At 34.1% G+C, this 26,309-nt stretch overlaps 1 protein-coding gene across 1 annotated transcript in view; it reads right to left on the reverse strand.

Moving 5' to 3' along the window:
* Mtmr6 (Myotubularin related protein 6) overlaps window positions 1-23,586 on the reverse strand; it is an 82,110-nt gene extending 58,524 nt beyond the window's left edge. The window contains exon 1 of the mRNA XM_068766907.1: window positions 23,266-23,586. Coding sequence (XP_068623008.1) covers window positions 23,266-23,385 — 120 coding nt within the window. The 5' untranslated portion in view covers window positions 23,386-23,586. The remainder of the gene's footprint in view (window positions 1-23,265) is intronic.
* Between the last annotated feature and the right edge of the window lie 2,723 nt (window positions 23,587-26,309).

Consider the following 26,309-nt stretch of genomic DNA (forward strand, 5'->3'; position numbering starts at 1 on the left):
TACAAGAAGAAGTATGAAGAGAAATGTTTTCATCTATGGACAGAATTATAAAGGAAATAAAAGAACGCTACGATCAGTTGCATGGCCTTGTAAGAAAATATTCGTGTATAATACCGTGTAACCTACTAAATGAAGAATTTGAACGTCAAATAAATGACTTGATTGACATTGATAAAGAACAGTTCCATATTGAAAGAAAAAGAATCCAGGTTTTTTATGGCTGTACCTACACTAAAAAAAGAGGCAAAACATTAGAAAAATGGGGAGAAGGGCCCTCTTGATCTGCTAAAATTTATTCAGCAGTATAGGTTGAAAAATTCTGTTCCCAACATTGTAATTTTTTTAACAATTTCAATCAGTGTCGCCAGTTGCGAAAGAAGCTTCTCAAAATTGAAGTTAATAAAAAATTATCTACGTTCTACAATGAGTCAATTAAGACTACAAAATCTTGCAAAATTGTCAATAGAACAAGAAATTACAAATAATATAATTTTTGAGAGCATTATACATGATTTTTCTAGTATGAAAGCTAGAAGAGTAGGTATTATATAATGATATTTACGAGTGCATACAAATATGTCTAAAAAAATTTACTCTGTGTATTTTATTTATGTGTTAATTATTTATTTATTTATAAAAACCACTATTTGATTGACTTATAATAGAAAGGGCGGCAAACTTGAGATCGCCCCGGGCGGCAAAAGTTCTAGGTACGCCACTGATGTTACCTAAAATATATCTTCATCATCATTCCAGCCTATCATATTCAATAAAGACCATTTATTAGGAGAACCGGAAAGTAATATCGCTTTCTTAAGTTAACACGAATACATTTTTAACAAGTTTTTGTTTCTAATCAACAATATATTCACCTTTGTTATCATCAACCTTTTGCCATCTAGCATACAAATTTTCAATGTCGGAGTGGTGAAAATCAATAGGTTTTTTTTGTTAAAATATGTCGACAAAAACGACATTACTTTCCGGTACCCCTATATTACTGATCACTTGTGAAGAATGACAAAAGACTCCAATTTGATTAAAGCTAGAATTTTACATTTAAATTTTAAGAAAATGGGGTTTACATTTACATCTTAAAGATCACGTACAACCAATAAACGTTAAAAGCAACAAATTCTAGTCGGGTACAATTAAAATGAGAAAACACACTACGATAGTATGTTATGTAGAATTTAACGAAGCAAAAAGAAAAATGTGAAATAAAAAATTGTAATATGAAATATTTTATTAAACAAAATTAGATGGTTAAAAAATAAAAAAAATTAGAAGTTGTACTCTGGGGTTGAAAGCGAATGGCGTAAGAAAGAAAAATAAAGTATGGAAACGAATAGAAGAGAATGTGACGAGTAAAAGAAAATAAGAGATGTATAGAAGATAATGCGAAGGATAAAAAGTCAGTGAAAATAAAAATTTATTGAGTACATATTACCCCTGCGTACCTGAAACAGGGAAATGTTCAATAATATACCCAATAACGGGGCCATAAAAGAATGAAAAAGCAATCATCGTGTATATCACGTCCACCTGGATTGGTGGTTCACTTGACTCTTGTAAAGGATTCCGACAATATATCTGTAAAAGTGTAATAACAAACTACATATAACTCTATAATTTCAAACACTATACGCGTTGGAACAAAGTTGATAAGCCTGGGTAAGTCTTGCTTCTCTAAGAAGTTTTAATGAAACAGTTATAACTTTGCCAGGACAGATTCTGTTTTCATATACACTGAACTAAAACCTGGTACCAGATTTCAAAGTACATGTAATCACCCGAGCAGTGGCGACTAACAATAGGTATCAAGAATCTAAATTTATCAAAATAAAAACGGTGATAATTCAAAAAACGAGTTTAGTAACTTTAAAATCCAATTTTCACAGTCTGAAAATTTTCAACGTGATATAAATTTTCTCTTCATACATTTTATTATTCTTGTCTTCTCGTTTCAGACGATAGTCCTCTTTCAAAATTTTGTCTAATGCATCCAAAGGCTTTTTCTTCTTCTCAGTCGATAGATGCCAATTGCCAGGCATGGGCCTCCCACATACATCTCCACGATGACAAAGGTTGCCTTTAAGTAGTAGTGTAATGCGATAGACAGCTAATTGTACTTTTGTATTGGTAATGTAATATTTCTGGAGTATAAAGTAATTGATAAATAAATAATATTTATAAGAAAATACTTTAGGTAAATATTAAATTGTACAAAAACAATTCAATCTTCTAACAATGGTGAGCAATGTTCGGAACGTGTACACATGTACATGTTTATTTGCAATAAACATTCAAAAACAATTCCAGTACAACTTGCAGCCCGGAGACAAGAGAAATGGCGATTTAATTAAATCAAAGAGCTCTCTTTGAACCCGACCAAACGACCTCTGTTCGAGAACAAAGCAGCACGGAACGTATCTATAACAAAGACGGATTGTAGTGTTTACAGAAAGTACTGAACATTCTCGTACTATTTTGTTAGCTTCTGACTTTTATACTCACTCTAACTCAGTATACAAATATACTATCAGGTTCATGGATCGATAGATACACTATTTTTAGGTTGCCCTCTCAAAATATTTTTTTTCTCGCCTGCCATTTTCACCACCGAGCAGTGAGGCTTCAAGGATAAATAAATAGTATTGTACAAAGACAGTAAGTAGTACCAGATAAATTAGACATAAAAGCAATGCTTTCCATAATAGCGTGTAAAGGAGATAAAGAGAAGAAATATTTAAAAATAGATAATAGAGAGATAGGTTGACATAAACATCTACTAAAAAGATATTAAAGTAGAGACAAGAACGGGTCAGCTTAAAAAAAATGGAATAAGTAATAATGTATACAAAAATTAAAGCGATACAATTATTAACGCAATATTACAGTCGCTAAATCGCCAATGAACGGTAGAAGACAATCTCATATAATTCCAACTTTGTGTCTTCATAAAGTATTGTCACTGCTCGCAAACCATTTTCCTGATTTAATGGAATCAGGCGTTACCTTGCGGAAGTCCATCCTAAGTAAGAAAAGGACCAATATTTAGCCGTAGTCAGAGACTCTGTGTTTGGCACTAATCGGTGTAACATAACTCCTGAAGATGCCCCGTGGAGGGGCGAAACACGTGTTGAGTGATTTGGCGGTTGTGTAATTCGCATTGTTTGCCGCATACGCATTTATCAGCGGGCTAGCGGGCGGTGCACTTTGTTGCACGAATACCACTGCGTGTGCGGAACTGGCTAAATATTGGTCCTTTTCTTAATTTCCAGATTGACAGCAGCGTCTTTTACGTACCATAACACCAAACTGCGATCGATATATCCACTCGTAGATATCTTTGAAGGCCTATGCCTTCTATGTGTCAAAACGACTACAACCTCTTCAAAGAAAACAATAATTTCAGGATGAATGAAATTATTAAATCACATAATAATAATATAGTAAGAAAGGCGTTTTCTAAATTCAAATTACTCAATATTAAAATTAATTATTATTCATTATCTGTCTCTGAAGACTTTATACTGCCAGAAGTTTTTGGATTTGATAAGTTCGTACAATTAATGTACTGTGCATACAAATTTGTGAATAAGATTTTTAGGCATTAATCGATAAACTAACGTGCTTTTACACCAGTGTTTCCGAACGTGGCCGCCCACGTCCCACAGGGGGCAATTAACCCTTAGTAGCCTGATTTACGAAAGTGATTTTTTAAATATTACTGTGTTTGCTTGAGTCTAGATGAAGGGAAAAAGAGATTTTTTTTTAAATTTCATTGGAAAGAATATTATACAACAGTAAAATACGTACAGCCAACCTATAAAAAAAACTAATAGTAATGTGAACATTCCGTTGAAAAGATTGGTATCAAAATTGAAACTTTAGGCTATTAAGGGTTAAGAAGTACAATTTAAGTGGACTCGACACGAGTTTAACTCTTTCGCTTTCATATAACAAATTTATATGTTACATGTTGTGGTACGTAAGAATTTTAAAAGGTTGAAAAATACTAATTTACATTCACTTATAAATGTCAATTATTTTAGGATAGCTGTAATCTACTACCGGCTCTAAAAGCTGATATATTGAGATATGACAGGCAAAACCAACAATTGCTCTTTTAAAATATAATTGACAATGTGTGATATATACATTATAATATCAACCGTGTAAGAGTCAACAAATCAAGTTTCGCACAGATCAACCAAAACTATTGAATTATAATAAAATCGATTTAAAAGTAATAAACGAAGGGTATAATAAAACTTGTAGAACTTTATTATATATGTGTACATTTAGACCAGAGTTCCCAAAACTTTTTTGTGTCGTAGACCCCTTGCCATATTTTTCCGTGTTAGGTTAGGTTACCCTCTACTTACCTGATATTGATTTCCTGTAAATTTCTAACTGTAGTGAAGTTTAGTGTTAAAAACTTAAAGTAAAAACACATGTTAATTTATACATTTATTAATTGAATTTAAATTAAAACGACTCAAAATAAAAATTTGTATCTACAATACCAACTAAACCAATCTATTATACCAACATCCTACAACTTACACAATTTTATAAACATTTATAATATTTTTTTTTACTTCATAGGTACTTTTATAAATAATGTAAATGTTTTGATATTGTAAGATAGTATGATGTAAATAAATAGGTAATATCAGTGTGTATGTGTTGAGATCCACTATCGTGGACCCTCGTTTTAATTTCATAGACCCCTAAATTTTTTTTCTCCTACGTAGACCCCTTGCAGGTTGTCATAGACCCCTAGGGGTCGATATAGACCACTTTGAGAATCACAGATTTAGACCCATGAAGGATTTGTTAAATTTTCAAGACGATATTTAGGCGTCACGAGTACTACCAATAATAGATATTTATACGTGTGACGTAATTGTACGAAGACCTCTCACCTACTTCGATCACTGATAATGAAACATGTATCTTACTTTCTCCTCATTTTCTCATAAACGTGCGATGGCATCGCTTCTTTGAAATTATTATTTCTATAGTACAAAAAAAAGCATTATGTATAGTATATTTTTACACAATCACATATAAACCTATAACGAGAAACAAGACCTATTTGTTAACTATAAAATAAATCATTGCCAACATAAATTACTAAAATGATGGTTGATTTGAATCATTGAATTTAAAAATGTTTACAATACTCGGCGATAAATATTGCACGTCGACCTTTGGAAAAAGACAATCGGCCAATTTCGGTTCCGTAGAGCGTTATCTCTGTTGCACGAATTTGAAAACGTCACATAGTGTGGGACAGAGATAGTGTGTGAAATTTATCCTAAATACGCACTTAATATTTCTTCATTTATAATGGGATCGTAGTGATTTTTTGGTTGAATTGTTATCGTCCCTTATATCTATATACATAAATGTAATATATGTAATACTGTATTGTGATACTGTAATATATAGCTTCTTTCATTTTATTTGATTTCAAATAAAGTACACAACATTCGGAAGATTTCGTTTCATTACCAAATAACATTATATCGTTATTTCATTAAATACAAACAGAGACGACACGGTATCATTAATTATTACTAATTTAATTAATGACAATTTCAATAATGATAAAATAGACTTAACAAATCCATTAGACGTGATTAAAACTTAATTATTCTGTTACAAAGTTTCACCTTGTTGTCAAGTGTTAGTCGAGTACAGGTTCAATTATAAAGGAGGCATTAACAATTTAATTGAAATTGTTCGTAGCTTCATAAGTGGGTGTAATCCGAAATTAACTGAGAAAACATCGTAAAGACAGGGATTCAAGTATCCTCTTAATACTGATATGATCACAAAAGAGCGGAAAATAATGAAGGATCGTTCAATCAACCAATAGCACGTCAAAGATAATTCCTAGTACTGTCTCGCTCGCACAGTACCTACCACACGCAGACCTGTAAGCGTTCACTCACCTACTAGTTTTACTATGCAAAATGTACAGATATAACGGCAAAATAAAAAAGCCCAAGGAAGCAGAAAACAAAGAAGTGTTGGAACAGGCCAGAAGAGAAACAAGGACCAGACCAATTAGCAACAATCGACTAGCGATATTTAATAGTGTTTCTTATACGTTCGACGAACTTTCACTCAATGACCTACCTCCTACATTTCTATTAACATTGTTTTATCGAAATAATATGAACTTAATGGTCTTTAGGAAATAACACACATATCATCATCATTCAGCCGTACATTAATAAACACAGGTCTTCCTCATAGATTTCTGATAGATCCGGTCGCATGCAGCATTTAATCAGCGTCTTTCTAAGAGCTTACAAAACTCGTCAGTCTTGGATATAGGCCTTCCCCAGATACTTATTATATAATAAGACCGATTCGAAGCAGCCTTCATCTAGCATTTTTCTAGGACGTTAACAAAGGTCATCCACCTTATGCTTAAAGGTTCTACGCTGCGCTTGCCGGTCGTTGGTCCCCTCCTCCTTTTTGGAACCACTCGTGCCCTCTCTGGCGGGTATGGCACCAGGACCTTACAACTAGGGTAAATATTTTTTTCGTCTCATACTTTTATTTCACTTTCTCCTTTCATACTTCACGATCTCTTTCTCCACATCCAAATCGTCTCTCATACAACACCTTGCCTCATCTTCGTTCCTAGACCACAGTTTTCATTATCAGTTTTGACAACAAAAAAATCTCCTAATATGAATACATTAATGGATTTCGTATAACATAATATTTACCAAAAAATAGACAAGAAAATGTCAACACGCGATAATATTACCTTTTATGAAGCAATTGTAAGATTCCTTTATTTAAATTTCTAAGAACATTATATTAGCAAAATATCTATATCGTGAACGATGCCCGGAATGTACAGTATATTGCTTCTGAGCTCAAATATGCAAAACGAATTCAGACTATTGAATATCTCCCGGATGATTTAAATTTATCACGCTACTCGACTACTGTATGAAATTGATATTTCTCAGTGTTTATTGCTCGTCTTGTTTCATGTTACTAGCTTTATACTCTATAATTATATATACATCTTCTCATTCCTTCACTCTTGTAAAAGTCGTCGTGGCCTCCTGTCAGTTCTGGTGTCCCTGCTACTCCCGCTGTCGCCATGTAGCTCGGTGTTTAGCGGAATGATGTTTACAGAACATAGAGATAATGCCCAAAATTACATAAGATATTCCATATTACGTAAGAAAAGGAGCAATATTTAGCCACTTCCGCACATGCAGTGGTAGTCGTGCAACAAAGTGCACCGCCCGCCAGCCCGCTGATAAGTGCGTATGCGGCAAACAATGCGAATTACACAACTGCCACTGATAAATCAATCAACACGTGTTTCACCCTTCCACGGGGCACCTTCAGGAGTTATGTTACACCGATTAATGCCAAACACAGTGTTTGAGCACTGTGTAATTCTGCTAAATATTGGTTCTTTTCTTACTTAGGATGGACTTTTGCAAGGTAACGCCTGATTCCATTAAATATTCCATATTGTAATATCAGTGAACAGGCTACATAGTGCTCAGACCAAACGCCCACGGGAGCTTTCAGATTCTGGAGTGAGGACCACAGACAGAGGGGAGGCTGGATGACAGCGACGATGACTCTACATATTTTTTTTAGAATAAGACTTCGAAACGTAACGAATTTTCTAGTTACGTTCACTAATTACGCAGAATAGAAACAATACAAAACGGCGGGACGCTTTCAACCTTCACTGTTTTATTTTTAAAATGTCATTTGCTTAATCGTTATCAAAACAGCCAGATGCAACTAGTGAAACTAAAAAGGTTTTGCTCGAAAATTTTTCTTCTTTTTTTAACTTTAAAATTCAAACTCATAGTTGCAGAACGCATAGAGATGATTGTCATCTAAATTTTTAATTTCTCTATGAAATCATATCAAGAATGAGGAGATCTGTAGGCGAACTAATGTAACTGACATAGTCCAGAGGATTAGAAAGTTGAAAGCAGTGGGCAGGTCACATTGCGCAGTACAGAAAGCCGTTGGACTCGTTCTGGAGTGGAAATCACAGAACATCAAGCGCAGCTTATGACATCCACCAGGAAGGTGGACAGGTGAGCTTTTTAAGGTCGCTTCCAACCGGTCCAGGGGAAGCATATCTCTAGCTCTAACAAATTTTTTACGTGTTGTTACTGGTTAGAAAAAGGTAAATATTATTCCAATTTATTTATTGGCTGAGTTATATTGTTTTTGTTTTTTAAATGTTTACTTTGTTTAATTTTCTTCGATCTTTACGTGGTTTGCTATGGAAAAACTTAATTCACTTTGCGGCGTTTCATTTTACGTCGTGTTTTTTTGGACGGTAATAATTATTAGTAAAATATATATATATATATATATATATATATATATATATATATATATATATATATATATATATTGGCTCTTACCGTGAATTTGATAATTAAAAATTAATATCGCATTTGTTATTTTCATTGTAATGGATACAAGCTGTGATGAATGAGGTGCTATCAGTTAACCTAATTTCAAACTTTACAAAGGTGTAATTGGAGTACCTCCGGCGTGTCGTGATTGTTGGGTTGCGAGTGATATTTGTACTTTATTTCTAACACACCAATGCCTGATGGGAAATCGATGAGAATTCAAATCGCATAATAATTTGCGCAAACTTTACGTCTGGAAACTTTTTATTAAAAATCAAATCTATAGTTATTAAAGCTATATGTATACATATACCATTAATTATTTACATCTAAATCTGTTTTTTTACGTATTTATGAGTCCTATAACAATGGTAGGCACATTAACAGAGTAATAAATTAAACTAGTGCATATTGGACACTTACAACTAGCAACACCGTATCGACAAACTAGCCGCTGACCCAGCAAATGTTGCTAAGTGTCAAACAAAACACTGCGACAGTACTGTTCCTCCATCAGGACCATTGTAATGATGGCAGTAAATCTAATTTAAAATATTGTGTTGTAGTCCTTGTTATAGCTTGCTGCATATATAGTGGTATATGTATGTTTACATACGAGTAAAAGTGTTATATATATATACTTGTGGATTAATACATATTAATAGATAAACACTAAATTGTTTGCTGGCTATTCCCGCAACTATGTTCTAGTGGAATTTAACAAAAAATATTTTTTTTCTTAATTTTTTTTCGTTCAAGATTTTTTTTCTAAAATTAAAGCAGCCTATGTTACTCCTTATTGCATCAGTTGCCTGCCAGTATAGCGTACAGCCATTTCAGAGGTTAGCCGGAACAAACAGACGTATAGATAAAAAATTCAAAAATGTAATTTTGTTTGATAATTTACCGTGTTAATATTCATATGGATGTAGTAAAAAGTGTTTACTTTAATATTACAAACAAACACTCGGATTATATTTATTTGTATAGATTTATAGACTAATATGAGCTGCTTTAGATATTTGTTTACGACTCCGAAAGCGAAAGCCGAAATTAGCCGATTGTCTCTTTCCAAAGGTCGATGTGCAATATTTATCGCCGGGTACAATAAAAGTATTTTGTATTTAAAGCCCCTCTATAGCTTTTGCATCTATAACCAAACATCCTGTATATGTTTTACTAAGATTAGTGATATGATATAGCCTGCACAATAAGTTTAAAGTGTATAGCATGAATAGATATTCACGCACTATTGGTCCGAATCGAACTATCGCTATTTCTGCGTGCTCCGACCTCATCTATCCGGTGGGTGTTTCTATCGATCACGTTCCAGTGTCCTTGGAATGTTTTACCTCGTGCGAAATACTTTACACCCTTGGCTGCCATGACGACCGTTTCTATTGGAACTCATAGAAGGTCAGAATCGAACAGGTTAGAGAGCGATCTTAATTTCAACGCCTATGATCTTTTTTTTAATAATTTAAGTTAATCATAAGGTGGACCGAAGACATTAAGCCGGCAGCCGTTGGGGTCCTTGGGGGGGAGAGGGGGGTGGCTTGAATTAGGCGTATATATGAGTTATTCGATGATGATTCAATTAATGTGACATGATCTTATGGTCAACTGTGTTGCTTATGCAACACAGTTGCCAGACCCGTTACATAGGTTCGCTTACACACAAACACACTCACACACAGATACACATACACACAATTTTTTATCATAGTATATGTGTTCAATCTTAATCCAATTTTTTTTAATTCTGCCTTGATTAGTTTAATTATTATAATCATCAACACTTAGTTTTCGTCTGAAATCAGTTTTTTCTTTGGTCCCTATCAAAGAGACAAAGTTTTAAGAAATAATACATAACGTCGTGGTAGTAGAGTAGAAATAGTTTTTCATAATTCAGATTCTTTTCAGCCGATAGAGGTCCACTGCAAGGCCTCCCCCAAACCTCCCCTCAAAGATCATCACAATGACCGGTCTTGCACAGCTCGAATCTAGCGACTGCCCGCGATCTTAAATATGTCATTAGTCTACCTAGTGGAACACCCTGGTCGCTCCTAGTCGCCACTCTAGAAACTTCCGTCTCCAACTGCAGACAGCTGCAGCGAAGTACCGCGCCCACTGCCATTTCAGAGGAGCAATTCTTCAACCTATAGATCCTCTCATATTTGATTCGATCTCCAGCTAAACTACGAGCATAGCCACTTCCATTGCCCTCTTGGTGACTTCGAGCCATCTCATTAGGCCCATCGTTAGCGACCATGAGTCGTGATCATATGCCACCAACAACATTCTTTGGTCAAAGACAAAGGTCTTCATACAATATATTTTGGACTAATTAAAACATAACAATAATTTCGTGTCTTGTATTGTATTCAATAAATATATTACTATCATTAATGCTACATATAACTTTTTAAATGGCACTATTACAAAATAACACAAAATACCCGTATTCACACAGAACACTGTTTGACATCAAAGAGAACGTGAATATAAATATCTCTTTGTACGTTACTTTACACATTTGTTAGACCGCGACAATGTTATACAGAATATTCTAGAATATAATCGTGTATTCAAAATGTTTTCGCCGTGTTTTTTAATTTTCATATCGATAATGAAGAATATTTAAACAAATTTATAACTAATGACTATTACATCTAAAGTATTCAACAAACCCCAATAAAGATTGTAGCTTTAGAATTATCATACAGATAGCCTTTAATCACCATCGGCATCTTCATCATTACAACCTGACGTCAACAGCGAGTCATAGGTCTTCCTCGTAGATACCTATCGACGACCTAAAAAAGACGGTTGTGGGTGAACATAGCTCTTTTACAAGAGAATCTCAAAGCCATGAACATAAATAACCTTGAGTTTACAAAATTATCTAATAGAATCAGGCATTACCTTGCGGATAAATGCGCGTGCGGCAAACAATGCGAATCACACAACTACCACCGTTAAATCACTCAACACGTGTTTCACCCCTCCACGCATCTTCAGGAGTAATGTTACACCGATTAGTACTAAACACTGAGACATTCTATGCCATGTGGGACGTATACGATCCCCGCTGTACTTTCCGTTCAGGCCATTTGCAGTTCTCATTGAAAAACAAAGGATTCTTAAAAATAAATTGTAGGGTCGAATGTTTTGAACTTGACATCAAGTATACGCGTACATAATGCATATTAAATTTTTAAATTATTCCTGCTAATTATGGATTTGCATTATTGAAAAGTGTAAAGCACACGTTTTATACGACTTTTTTAATTTTTAAAGTGTAGATCGTGTACGCCCCACGCGGCCTGAATATAAAATCTTCAAATATTGCCATGGCACGGAACGTGTTAATTTATTGGATAAGGTATATCATACATCGATTGACAACAAATGACCTATACATTCATCGCTTTAAAGCTTTTCCATTTATAACCAATCGCCCAAACCAAATCCAAACCCAATCGAAATTTGTGAACGCAATACTACGCTAGGCTACGATTGGTTTGCGAAGATTCATTTAAAAACGCTTTCACCATTCTTTCTTTAAGATTTACGGCTTTGAAAAAAAGCCTTAATTTACTTTCAGAAATAGCTGGAGAGAGGTTTTTACTTTTGTTAATCGAAATACTGATTTATTTTAAAAATAATGAGCTTTCTATTTTATATTATCCAATAATACAAACATGATTTGTATTTCGAAGTAAAATTAAAGAAAAGAAAAATTTAAATTTCTCATTGTTCCGGGAAACGATCGATAGGAACCAAATAAAGGAAATGCAAAGTTTAACTTTTTCGTTACCAGCTCCGGAGTTAGCCGGCGTCCATCATGTTATGTGAGTTTATGTGTAGATCTTTGTTTTAAGATTTATCACAGCCAAGTAAATTACTAAGGATTATCCCAACTTCTATTTTTAATTGATATACCAGGAAAATCTTTAAATATGTAACACAAATGAGAAAATTCTAACATCAGCTTACCACCATGCAATGGGCATACTTCGCGGCGCACATGTCCGGTTCAGTAGCGTTCGACGGAACGGACTGCGGTAAGGAAAGCGTTAATCTAACTTAAAGAATCTTTATTATTTTGTTTTAGTTTCTCAAACATATTTTTATAATGTTTAAGGAAATAATTTAGATTACATGTACTATGGAAAGATAAAATATATTTTTTTAAATATCCCATGATAGCTCCTAAAAAAGTCCCATTTTGATCATCACCGTCGATTGAAGATGATGTAAAGCTAAGCATGTTATTTCCGAACTTTCTTTAATTAACTTTTAAATCACGTATCAAATTCACGTCGTCACTAGCAACACACACTGGTCAGACTATCAAAATCACTACCAAACTGTGTTGCCATTTAAAAATCTTTTTCACTGTAACATAATTAGTATTGCTACTCTTTGTTTAAAAAACGCATTTTTTTTGAAAATTCTGACATTGCAATTTAGAGGTTAATTTCCTTGACTATTTTTTCATGCCATTATTATAGTGATTACAACATATTTCTAATCTCCTTTCCTGATTATCTTCATGTATTCAAGTAACGGCGTAACAAATTCTTAAGAATTGTAAATACATGACTACCTACAATAATTATTTTTTTTAACTATCAAGTATCAGAAAAAGTCCAATTTACAGCACAGTAAATACTTTTATTCCACTTTTAATATTCTTATAAGCCAACTAACAGTTTCCACTAGACAACTTATCACTTCAATGGTTATCGAACGAGTGACCGAGCTCCCGACTCAATAATCAAAACGCTTCAACCCCACCACTCTCAATCCTTTTACAGGAAGTTGTCACAAAAGAGTGAGGTAGAGTAGTGTTGCCATTTAAGAGAAATAAAACTACCTTTTATAAAATTATTATACAAGCGATTCTATATCACGGTCACATTAACTTGTAAATTGCATTAAACTGTGTCATTAACATACTATAACTGTGTAGTAATATTTACATCATCATACATCATACATACATATCTACATGTATCGACTTTGTATTTCAAACCCCTTCAATCACCTGAAGACCGACCGATATAATTTACCTTAGTAACACGAACCATCCAAATGTTCCGTTCGCAAATCATCGATAAGACCACCATTTATATTACATTTAATTCCTAATTTATTATATTCCTCTTTTCTTCCTGTGTCAATAAAGTTAAATAAATATATAGATAAACCTTCATATCATAAACATATAGTCTTCGTTTCAGGACATAGACGCCCGCTGTAAGACATTGCCCCCCCCCCCCTCCACCCCCAAGGACATCTATAAATTATATGCGATATGTATATACGATTATATATATATATATATATATATATATATATATATATATATATATATATATATACACGGCAGGCAGATTGGCGATGACAATATAGTACGCAAAAGGCATTGCTGCCAGTCTTATTGAAACTTGTTTGTGAGCACTGGACATCCTATATAATTAATGTATAAAGTGTGAATTATATAACATTGCATCTCAGGAATGGAACTTGCAACATAAGGTCGTGAATTCCAATCCTCTACCGCTTGGCTACCACCACTCATTACTAACAGTATTTTAAATGTGAATATCGAATTAAATGAGAGATTTAAGTAAGAAAGGGACTAATGTATAGCTACTTCCGCTATGCAGCAGTAGTCGTGCAATGAAGTGCACCGCCCGCCTGCCCGCTGATAAATGCACATGCGGTAAACAATGCGAAACACAACTACCACCGTTAATCTTCTCTACACGTGTTTCACCCCTCCATGGGGCATAAGCAAGAGATGTTAGACGGACCAGTGCCAAACACCAAAACAGACTCGGTGTTTGCACTTCATTGCACAACTACAGTTGCATTGTGGAAGTAGCTATATTTAGTCCCTTTCTTACTTAGAAAGGACTTCCGCAAAGTAACGCCTGAATCTATTAGAAATGAGAGATTTTTTTTAATCCACTATCAAAGAGGAAAAACATCCACCACACGATGGTACATCTTTGTCCCTGGACTTCACAGGAACATTGACTAAACCACATAGAAACCGAGTCTTGATGACGCTGTTGTTACGTTCAACGCGTGCATGTAGTAATTAAGAACAACTGAAGTTGTTAACTCATGTGTGAAAGTTAGTCCTATAAGATATGCGCTGCTTTACAAGATTAACTCATGCTCGGACGGGCATTGTCTCGGAAGTGTCCAACGAACGGCGACGGTAATCAAATCATCCGAGTCACTGGACTTTAAAACATTATAATAGAACATCTTGATAACACTTTTAGATACATCCACGAAGTATTATTAATAAAATACGTTAAATAATTTTATTTCGAACAAAGTGTTAAATTTACATCAAATTTAAAGTGCTCCCCTAGTCTAGCGATGCACTTTTCCAAATGTTGATTTCACGATGGGAAGCACTTCTGATATTATTTTTTCCGTTGATCCTTCAGATGCTCTATCGTACCTATTTCAATATCGAAATAAGATTGTGAATAATAGAAAAGAGTACACAAGAATATGTAAAGAATGAAAGAAGATATAGTAACATAACTTGTGAAGATTGACAGAAGAGAAAGCTTATAAAAAATATATCGAAAGTTATTTGAAACAAAAGTCCCTGTCATGGATTTAAGATATGGGGAAAGTGTGGTTTCCAAAAAGAGAGACAAAACGGTTTTCTTTCAGCAGCAGGTGGTGGTGGTGCTGGTGGTGATGGCGATTATGAATTAATTCCACGTACAACTATGTTCATTTTAAATTAACTACAGACATTCAGCTATTTTTTTTAAGATCCTTAAAACTTTTACATTATTTCAACTTTAATTGGAGCGCTTGAACAAATAACCTTTCTACAAAATTCCATATTTAAAAACGAACCTCTGAGATTTTTTTTTTGGATATTGTTTTAGTTAGTGACTTTGTATTGCTACATGAATTTTAATACTAAATAGAGCTACGAAAGGTAAAGAGTATATTTTTTTTCTTAAAAAATAAATTACGCTATTCACATAACAGTCAATAACAGTTTCACCTTATTTTTGATCACAGTAGCATAGTAATAATTATGAGAGGAAGTCCGAAATACCATGGAAGAGACCTACACCCACAGAGGCGTCTAAATCTAAGAAAAGAAACTACTAACAACACTAACATCAAGAAAATACAAAGCTTTACTTCAATTATATGTAATTTTCTAAGAATTATAAAATAAATTACTTTACTCATTCAAGGTTTAACCGTTTCATCACCAGCCCGGAGTTAGCCGGGTTCTACTAGATGATCCGTGTGTACCAGCGCCGGAGATAACCGGCATCCACCTTGTTATGGCTTATGTGTAGATCCCTGTTTTAAGATTTATCACAGCCAAATAAATTACTAACAATTATCCTAACTTCTATTTTCGATTGATATACCAGTAAAATATTTAAATATATGACACAAATGAGAAAATTCTAACATCAGCTTACCGTTATGCAATGTGCACACTTCACGGCGCGCATGCCCTGTTCAGTAGCGTCACTTCGACGGAACGGACTGCAGTAAGGAAAGGGTTAAGAATATGGATTGTAATATAATCCTTTAACTTAATCAGACAGTCATCATTAATATATCAGCTGATAGACGCCCATTTCAAGGCATGAGCTTCCACCATGGTACAGCACGCTGACCGATTTTGCTGTGCCAACATTCAACGACTTCCCTTAGTTGTGTCGTCGGTCTACTTGGTGGGCTCTCCACCTTCTCACGCCAAATTTACCGGTTCGTGGTTCCCAACCCGCCATCAGACTATACCAATCACATTATTTCATCATCATCACCGGATATTAAAAGCCGCAGAAGGCATTCAGCGACTTCCCACGCTCCTTTTAATTAGGCTCTCCTGTCAGTCATCGAATGACTGACATAAATAATCACTAAACGTGTATAATAAAATAGAATAATACCAAATAACGATCGAAGGCGTGAAACAAACGAATCGTATAAATTTTATTTCCTTTGTCTTCACATAAAGTTAGCATTACAACAGTATAACGAAGTCTAACTGCTTGCAATGTCGACAATAAATTTATGAACGACGTAGGAATAAGTAAAACAACAATCTCGATGTATCCCGAAGATTTACTGCAAGAACTTAATGTTTATATACTACTGTATGGTAATTTAATGGAATAAGGCGTTACCTCGCGGAAGTCCACCCTAAGTAAGAAAAGGACCAATATTTAGCCACTTCCGCACATACAGTGGTAGTCGTGCAACAAAGTGCACCGCCCGCCAGCCCGCTGATAAATGCGTATGCGGCAAACAATGCGAATCACACAACCGCCACCGCCAAATTACTCAACACTTGGTTGACCTCTCCACGGGGCATCTTCAGGAGTTATGTTATCTTTGTTGGCACTAATCGGTGTATGACGAATGTACCAACACTGTCCGGACAGGGCAGATGGCACGCAGAATAAATAACCACTTAGAACTTAAGGTTCTAGAATGTAGAAAACGTAATGTTGACCGCAGAGTAGATCCATCTTCAAATTATACCAACAACATTGATAAGTGCGAAATAACCTGAGCAGTGATATAAAATTTTTTTTTACCATAATTACCTTGTAAGTGTAAGTCTTCAAAGATCAAGGAGACCAAAGAGCATATTTGTTCTATTCATAAAAATGTTCAATCGTTCATATTCAATAACCTTGAGCCTAGTCACTTTGTAGCGTGCCCCAGAGCGATCTAAGAGCTCAGCGGCCTCCCAATTTAGCAAAATGGTTGTGTATAACAGGTGGTGCAAAAGTAATGTCATAATGAGATATCACCAGCACATCGACCTTTGGAAAGAGACAATCGGCTAATTTACGTCACATAGGCAGTGTAGGACAGAGATAGTGCTGTACGAAACCGATATTAACCGATTGACTCTTTCCAAAGGTCGATGTGCAATATTTATCGCCGGGTACTCTATTTATAATTTTAAATTTCTGGCTCGGGATTTTATAAAAAAAATTCTTACGTTGGCGCCTTTTGCGCTCTGCGGCAAAAATGCGGAATCTACAGATGCCATTTGAACTGGCCACTTCGGTCAAAAAAATCTTCAATAAACACTTTTTGGAACCAGCTGTTTACAAAATGTGTAAATCGTTAAAGAGTATATTTAAAAACATTACACCACTTCACAACGCGGTCAAACTGACAAGTTTTATAAATGGCAACATAATCCATTTCATATGTGGACAGTCTCACGATAATCTCACACATCTCAGAAGCAATTCAATCAGAGCAAACGTTAGAACTGCAAACGCCTAAATTGCTGACAAGCCGAAATCAAGATCAATTCAATACGTCGCCGAGATCCGTGCAATGAGATTATTTCAATCAAATGGAAAATGTACAACGCCATGATTTGAGGGAAATCCAATTATAGTTCATTTCGAAATATTTTTATATGGAACATGCGCTAAAACTTGTTCAAATCTATATATTAGAGGAACTGGAAAGTAATATCGCTTTCTCAAGTTAAATTCACACCACTACATTTTTAACAAGTTTTACACATAAATTTTTAGGTATATATTAGGGAGATCGGAAAGTAATGTCGTTTCTGTCGATATATTTTACAGAAAAACCGATGGATTTTTACCGCTCCGTCATTGAAAATCTGTACCCTAAATAGGAAAAGATTGTCGATGAACCGGAAAGTAATGTCGCTCTCTTAAGTTTAAATCACACGACTACATTTTTAACAAATTTTTATACATATGTGTGTATATATGTTATATATTGGGGGACCGGAAAGTAATGTCGTTTCTGTCGACATTTTACAAAAAGAAAACGATTGATTTTTACCGCTCCGGTATTGATTTTGTTTACTAGATGGCAAAAGGTTATTGATAACGAAGGTGAATATAGTCTTGGATTAGAAATAAAAATTTGTTAAAAATGTAGTCATGTGAACTTAAGTTACGAAAGCAACATTACTCCCCGGTCCCCCTAATGTTATTGATTACAAAAATTATTAATTTCAATCTAACCGGAACCGCTGTACCTCGCCTTAGAAAAACGCGACTACTACAGATTCCAGTAGAACCATAGTTAATCCAAGCCTTGAACCTAGTCAATGAAACTTCCGTCCAAGCAATCTAAGAATTCGGCGGCCACTTAATCCAGTGATATTCAGGTATGTGGCTCTTCTGCCTGAGGCTGTTCCGGAAACTCTAGACTTCTGCCACCTTAAAAGAAGTTTAACCCTTAACTTGGCAGATTTTTTTTTAATATTACATTAATATTCATACCACTTGACCTTTAAGACCCAAGGAGGCCAACAGAAAAAACTGAACAAGCGTTCGAAAATTAAGAAATTACCTAAACATTTACATACGAATGATTACTTTGCGTTCAAAATTGATGCCACTATTTTTTTTTTAATTCTGATGTATCTCTACACTATCAAGAAAAGGCTTAAAGTAGCTGCCACTTCGCAATCGCGTAATCTAATGTCAAATGGGCAGCAGTGCAAGTCAGGTAAAAAAAAAAACAAAATAAAGGACGCTTAAGTAAAATTTAACACATTGTTGGCTGACCACCAAAAAACTCGTGATGGGTTTTTTTTTGTATCACTGTTGTTATATCTGTTAGCGACCACGCAGTACAATTGTTGGTCTGTATAATACAAGCTGTTTCTCTCGCTTATAAGAGCCGCCAAGTCTTTTGTTGTAAGAAATATTTACGAACGTAATGAAGAATCTTTCAATTAATTATACGCAGATAGATGCTTTATCTAATTGTCCGAGTGATGAATTAAATTGTGGTGACTTTGAAAATGATACTGCATCAGAATAGAGCGACTTTGATATTCCACCAAAATATCAAAAAAAAATTATTATAGCATTAGATAGTAACGACGATTTGAAAGAAGAGAACAAATATGATGTTACTGTTGCAACTGTTGAACTTGGTGAAGGCTCCGACTATCAGTATGGTAGCGGCTTTACTTTTGATAGTGGTGTTTTTGATATAGCCGTTATGCAGACCAATTTGTGCAATTGAAGACAATTTTTTAGTAAAATTTCCAGTCGGCAATATGTTAAATTATTAAAAATAAATTAAAAATATTACTCAATTATTTTATAGACCATTAAAATTATAGGATAATAAACTTTATCACGCTTCAATAACGTTATTATTTCCTTAACACAATAAAATAATTGTGGTTCGTTGTTCCTTTATCGGATATATTAGGAATTTCCCGATACGGTACGGTGAATTTGTTACAAGACATTTTGCAATTTAATATAAACCTTACCATTATTGTGATTAGGTTTATAATCGCTTGTTCTACGAAAGGTAAACGCTAGTAATCAAAAAGCCATTTCATAGGTCAACAGTACATTAAGAGAACTAACCCTACCTTATCGCTATTGTTTAACAAATTGGTCGCTTTGTACTGTTTTAAGTACTTTTAAATACTTTAGTAGCCATACAGCCCTCCCCTTAAACAACAGAGCTCCCGGATGCCGTCTCAGCTTACCGCGTGCTCCGCAGCATCGAGGTAGACGCGGTCTTGGTCCAGCTCTTCACGGGGCACAGAAAGTTCTACGAGTAACTTCACCGGTTTATGCTCAGGGAGAACCCCTCGTGTTTCTGTTAACCAGACTTGGACCAGACCGTGGTCCACCAGTCGGATCCGAATGCCGGTTAAGCATAAAGATTGGCGAGGACTCTATGGCCTCCCTAATCAACGACGAGCAAGAACAACGTACCTAAAAATGTGCAAAACGATTGCGGAAAACGTGATTAAAAGAAACAAGTTGAGCTAAAATTAAAAAAAAATAAAATGAAAGTGTAAAAATAGGCAAATAAATAAATAAGTAAATAAAATAATACATTTAAAAATGTATACCTAGAATAGATCAAAAATGTGATATAGAATAAAAACAAAGAAATTGTGACAGTTAAAGTATGAAGAGTAGAAAGAATGGTATTTAATAAAAGGGAAAATGCATATGAATGAATAAAAGATCATACGAGGAATGATAGAAAAGCGAGAATATAAAATTACATGAAAAATTTATTAAATAAAAATAGAGAATACACAATAGATAGGGGTTCGAGAGGTCCCCATAGCCAGCCATAAATAAAACAAACAACAAAGTCGTTATACAACCTTATTTAGAGTTTTTTTTTCTTTCTTAGTTTTCTAGTTACTATATCAAATCATCTCAACTCTAGTTCTAATAGAAGACATTCTAGGCAATCGATTTATTTAGCGATCTAAAATAATTTTATATCGCCCTGTTCCCTGCACGAACGCGCATTTATTTAACAGGTGGTCCAAAAATAATGTCATAATTTGAACCGGCAGCAATTTTGATATAAATTAAAAAAGAGCTCTGTTGTTTAAAAAAAAATTAAAGTGTAAGATTGATTAAATTCATTGGAAAAAATATTATATCGCTCAAGTGGCCACCTCCCGAGTACAAAAATCTGAACATCTGGCTTCAAACTGTCGATATCTTCTGCAACGTTAGCTTTTAAGGCTTGTAAAATGCGGATCCATTTTTGTGCACAAAGAACACTACGAAGAAATACAAGCTGCGTTTAAACAACAGACTGAAAATTGATTTATCGCTTATTGACAACTAATTCTCTATATATCTACGTCATAAATGTCAAAGCACAGTGACATTTGGCACCATATATAAAAATTAAGGCACTTTCACATTATGACATTACTTTTGCGCCACCTGTAACATATCACAGATTACTTTAATCAATACTGCCATCTTTAGCAAATATTAACTGTTGAAAATGTCACGTATGCGTTGCGGATAGGTGTTAGTCATGCGAGAACTTGCGCGCGACTCGAAGACTATATTACGTGGTCTCCGACTTCGTATCTTAGTAGCAAACCGTTCAATGAGCCATGGTATGACTATGGCTATGCTTAAGATTATTCTCTGTGAAGTCAAATTTGGAATAAGTCCTTAACGGACTGACAAAGTCAAGTGTCAATTGTGAGCAATAAAGTTCTGGAGACCATGACTGGCAAGCACGAAACATAACGTACAAGGTGGACGGATAACGTAGGGATGTCATGCCCATGTCCACCAGTGGGCTTCCTAAGACTGAAATGATAATGATTAAGTACTCCATACATAAATTCAATGATGTATTTATAGAGCCTAAAATTAAATAAGAAACTTTCGGACGTATATTAAAATAAAAATCATACACAATTGTAATTTCTCAAGTTTTTCTTCTACCAATTTTTACTACATTTTATACGATTGGAAGTATTTAAAAGGCTAATTTAAATAAATTACATTTAATTTTTTTTTCATTGACAGTGTTATTATTACGTTATCTGTTACCTAAACTAAAACTAAACATATATTGTCTGTATTATTAAAACATACATCTATGTAAGATATACACATATTTTATAGTGACTAGTAATCCTTTGAGGTCAATAAAGAAATAAAAATTACTATATATATTATATAATCAAATAATCCAAGGGTGAGAACTGTGATTTGCGATAAAACGTCTCGGGTTCAATTCCCGAGATGCAGTCTTATATAACTCACACTATGTGTATTAATTACACAGAATTGCAACTGATCACAAAAAATTCCATAGGATTGATAGCAACGCCCTCTATGTACCATTATAATATATGGTCCCTTATAGATATCTTTGAGCCAGGCCTAAGCCTTGCAAGCATCTATAGGCAGAAAAAAAAACGAAGAAATAATTATTTTAGCCGTGGACGTCCACAGGCGGACAGATTTTTCATATCCTGCGTCTTACGGCGGCCTTAATAAGGTCGTCTTTGCACCTTGTAGGTGAAAATCTCCACTCCCGAATCATAAGGTCAGAACGGTTATCTGTTCTGTGTGCTATGTGATCTGCCTACTGGTAGTTCATCTAGCCAATCCTCTGGGATAAATCTGTCACATTCATTCGTCCAAGGATGTCCTCATTTATGATTATAACTTACAGACAAATCTAGAATATAGCCTTCTCCGTGGCTTTTTAAGCTACTGTGAGCTTAACAATGACATACTATGATATACGTTGACTCTGTGTTTGGCACTAATCGGTGTTATATAACTCCTGAAGATGCCCCGTGGAGGGGTGAAACACGTGTTGAGTGATTTGGCGGTGGCGGTTGTGTGATTTGCATTGTTTGCCGCATACGCATTTATCAGCGGGCTGGCGGGCGGTGCACTTTGTTGCACGACTACCACTGCATGTGCGGAAGTAGCTAAATATTGGTTCTTTTCTTACTTAGGATGGACTTCCGCAAGGTAACGCCTGATTCCATTAAATATGGTATACGTAATTGTCTACATAAAATATAGCTTTCAAATTAAGAATAACAACGTTATAAAAAAAATGTCATTCTCCTTTCACCACATCGACCGTGAGACATCCTCTGGTGGACCGGTAGGAAGCGGCTTGCAATTATCGTCTGATCGAATGGTTTATAAAAATATAGTTACAAAACCAATCATAATAGTAAATGAACGAAATTCCTAAACAGTGCAAATAGCTTATATTTGTTTTGACTATATAATACTTTGCCTTAATGCACTTTTTGGATTTATCATCTTCATCATCTCAACCTCTACAAAGCATAAGACTCTGCTAAAGATCACCACGATGACCGGTCATGCACTGCCTGCATCCTGCGACTTCCTGCAACCTTGAATATGTCGCTTGTCTTCATAGTGGGAGGGGGCTTACCCACGCCGTGTCTATCAGAAACTTTCTTTGGATTAATATATTTCTATCTTACCTTCTCTGTGACAGCAAGACCGGCGAATTCTTCCGATGCAACGCAATCGCCTTTAAACCAGCTTGCAAGACGACCGAGTTCGCCAAGCATATTTGACGGTGATAACGAACTTAAAGCCATATTTCAATTCAAATTTTGAACAACAATTGTCACAGATTCAAATAATACAACAAAAGGCATTCACGCGTTATAACAATCAAATAATTCTAATCGATAAACAATTCATCCTATCTCTTCATTGCCGTATAGGAAATTAAAAACAAAACAACGCTCGTATTTAATCTGTGATGTAATTTATTTTTCCCGCCTTTCTCGCGAACTTGAACCTTCCCCTGCGGAGACACGAAAGGAACTAACATAAATCGGAACGGGTGAAATCTCGGTTTCAAAGAAGAATATCCAGGTTTCGTAACATTCAAGCGAATTTTAACTCTAAGCGGTTTGTATAAAATTGATATTTGAACGGCAACGGTACGGAGCATGCGCGTAGGACGATTTTTTGGTTGTCACAAACGTACGTAAAATTCGTAATTTTAAAATTAATGTTTATGGAGTAATTTTTTAAAATTGTTTATAACATTTATTTTTCAACGTAAATAAAGCTGATTAAAATATGATATTTTAATTATTTAACCAGAGGAATATAATGAGCTAGATCCGTAATATATATATATATATATATTACGGATCTAGATCGATGACGATATATATATATATCGTATCGAACTTGTATCCATTACAATGAAAATAACAAACGTGATATTAATTTTTAATTATCAAATTTACGGTAGACGCCGTATATATATATATATATATATACATATTACCAGAATATAAAGAACAAAACTCAAAAACGCGACGACCATTTTCGGATTTTTTTTCGTATTTATCATGGTGACAAAAAATCTAAAATTAGTAAGGAAATCAAAGGGGGCAAAATAATACAGTTTCATCTAACTGTCAATCATTTGACATCAATTGAAGTGTTATGATGTAATCAAACAATAAATATAGTGCACCACAAAGTATTACAGTGAAAATGCTACTACTATTAAACAACTAAATGTTTACTAAGGCATAGGTTCCCAGAGTTTTAAATTAAACCTGACTATATAAATTTATGTTGCTTCAGATTTCTAGCCACAAATATAACAACTTTTGTAAAAAAAAAATGCAAGCACACACAAGACATATTTGATCCCATTGCACATTTGTACAAGCATATGAGTCTGTGGTGGTGCTTTGGACAGCTCGACATGTACTAAATATAGAATAAGCATATTTTTACAAGTAAGAATCACTGAGCTTCTTAAAATATTATCTGCTATCAAAAACAGATAAATTTTCACTGATCCCAAGCTATGAATTATGAACCTACATTTTTTGTCATACCAAAGTAGATACCCTGAGTCTTTCAAGGTCTCCAGGAAGTCCATATATACCACTTTGTGGAGTAAGGTACTAAAGTCCTCCAGTGTAAGTAAAAGTTGTTTATAATTAAGAAACTAATCAATTAACTGATCACTTTTAAATATGTTTGAGTCATTTTTTTTTTCTATTGAACTATAACAGAATGACAACTTTAGTCAGATTATAGTGGCAGCTAATTAAGAATAAAACATTGCAAATACAGTACAAAATTCCTGTGTTACAAAATATTAGAGTAATGTTTTATTTTACTGATATTGAACATCTTAATAATTATGGTTTTTAATTTTATGTTAGTGTTATGTAACACCTCTCTTTTAAAAATCACATTTTTCTTTTAAAAAATTTAATATTTAAATCTGAATTTTGTACTTGAAACTAGCAATCATTGCCAAAGTGCAAGAGTAATACAACTGAAGCACTGTTGACGATCTTGCAGTCTTACTAAAGCCCCTAGAAATTATATCTTCCAAAGAGAGGGCAGAGGTGTGATGAGGTAGCAATTATTTAATGACAATAAGTTATCATATTTCAAAATTAAATTTCAAGTTTGTAGATACAAAATATTTTGGCTATATATATATGTGTGTGTGTAAGTTACATACATGTTATGTACATATATATGTATGTATGTACATACCTACTATATTATATTACTATACTACCTACTATATAATTATATACTTAAATTATGTTAAGGTTCATCAAAGAAAACAGGCCTTAAATACACTTAATGCTAGAGTACTCTTATTGTGGCTAACATAATAATAAAAAGTTAAAAGTATGTTTACATTGTAACATACATTACCATTCTTATATTCTCTTACAGATGCATGTTTAAAAGTCCTTCAAAATTAGAAAGGCTTGATTGCAGCTTTAAGAAAATACAAGAACATGTAATACCTTAAAAATCAATGATTTTTAGAAATATTATGCTTTGTTGTAGCTTAGGAGAGATAACATTTAATGAATGTTGCCTGATATTAAACATCAAACAATCTTATCACTTCACCAACTGCATAAATACAAACTAATAAGTAACTATTATCAAATAAATATTATTTAAATAACTATGTCAATAGACAACAAGTTGAATTTAAAATGCGATTACAATAATAAATATACTTTTAAATAACAATAGCTGTTATCAATAGAAGACGTGGATAGAATATTACGCCCAAAAAAACAAACAATGGCAGATTTAGAAAGTTTACTGTTGCTAAACTTACAAAATATTACAAATTATTCATTCGTACCTTAGGTGTTTTTACGATGTCCAAATCCATCGTAGAATTAGGCGAAAATCAATAGTAAACACTATATTACGAGAACTGAACTTGGATTTATATATGTGATACACACATCAAAGTTAAAACAACACGTTACAAAAGTTTCACGTAAACTATTTTTAATATATTGTTCAACACAAATATACAAAAACTCCAATAAAAATAAACACTAAATGTAATACAATTTAAAAATACGAAATCAAATACATTTGACGTTTAAGACACTATGACAGCTGTTAAAGTTACAATTCTTGGATTTGTAAGCGGCGTTCTATTTTACGATAAACGTTTTTCATAAACATTTGATAGATAATGGTAGTCAAGTGT

This window comes from Battus philenor, unplaced genomic scaffold, assembly GCF_028537555.1.
Source record: "Battus philenor isolate CCGP_79_NKW_IND1 unplaced genomic scaffold, ilBatPhil1.0.hap1 SCAF_22, whole genome shotgun sequence".
Taxonomy (NCBI): domain Eukaryota; kingdom Metazoa; phylum Arthropoda; class Insecta; order Lepidoptera; family Papilionidae; genus Battus; species Battus philenor.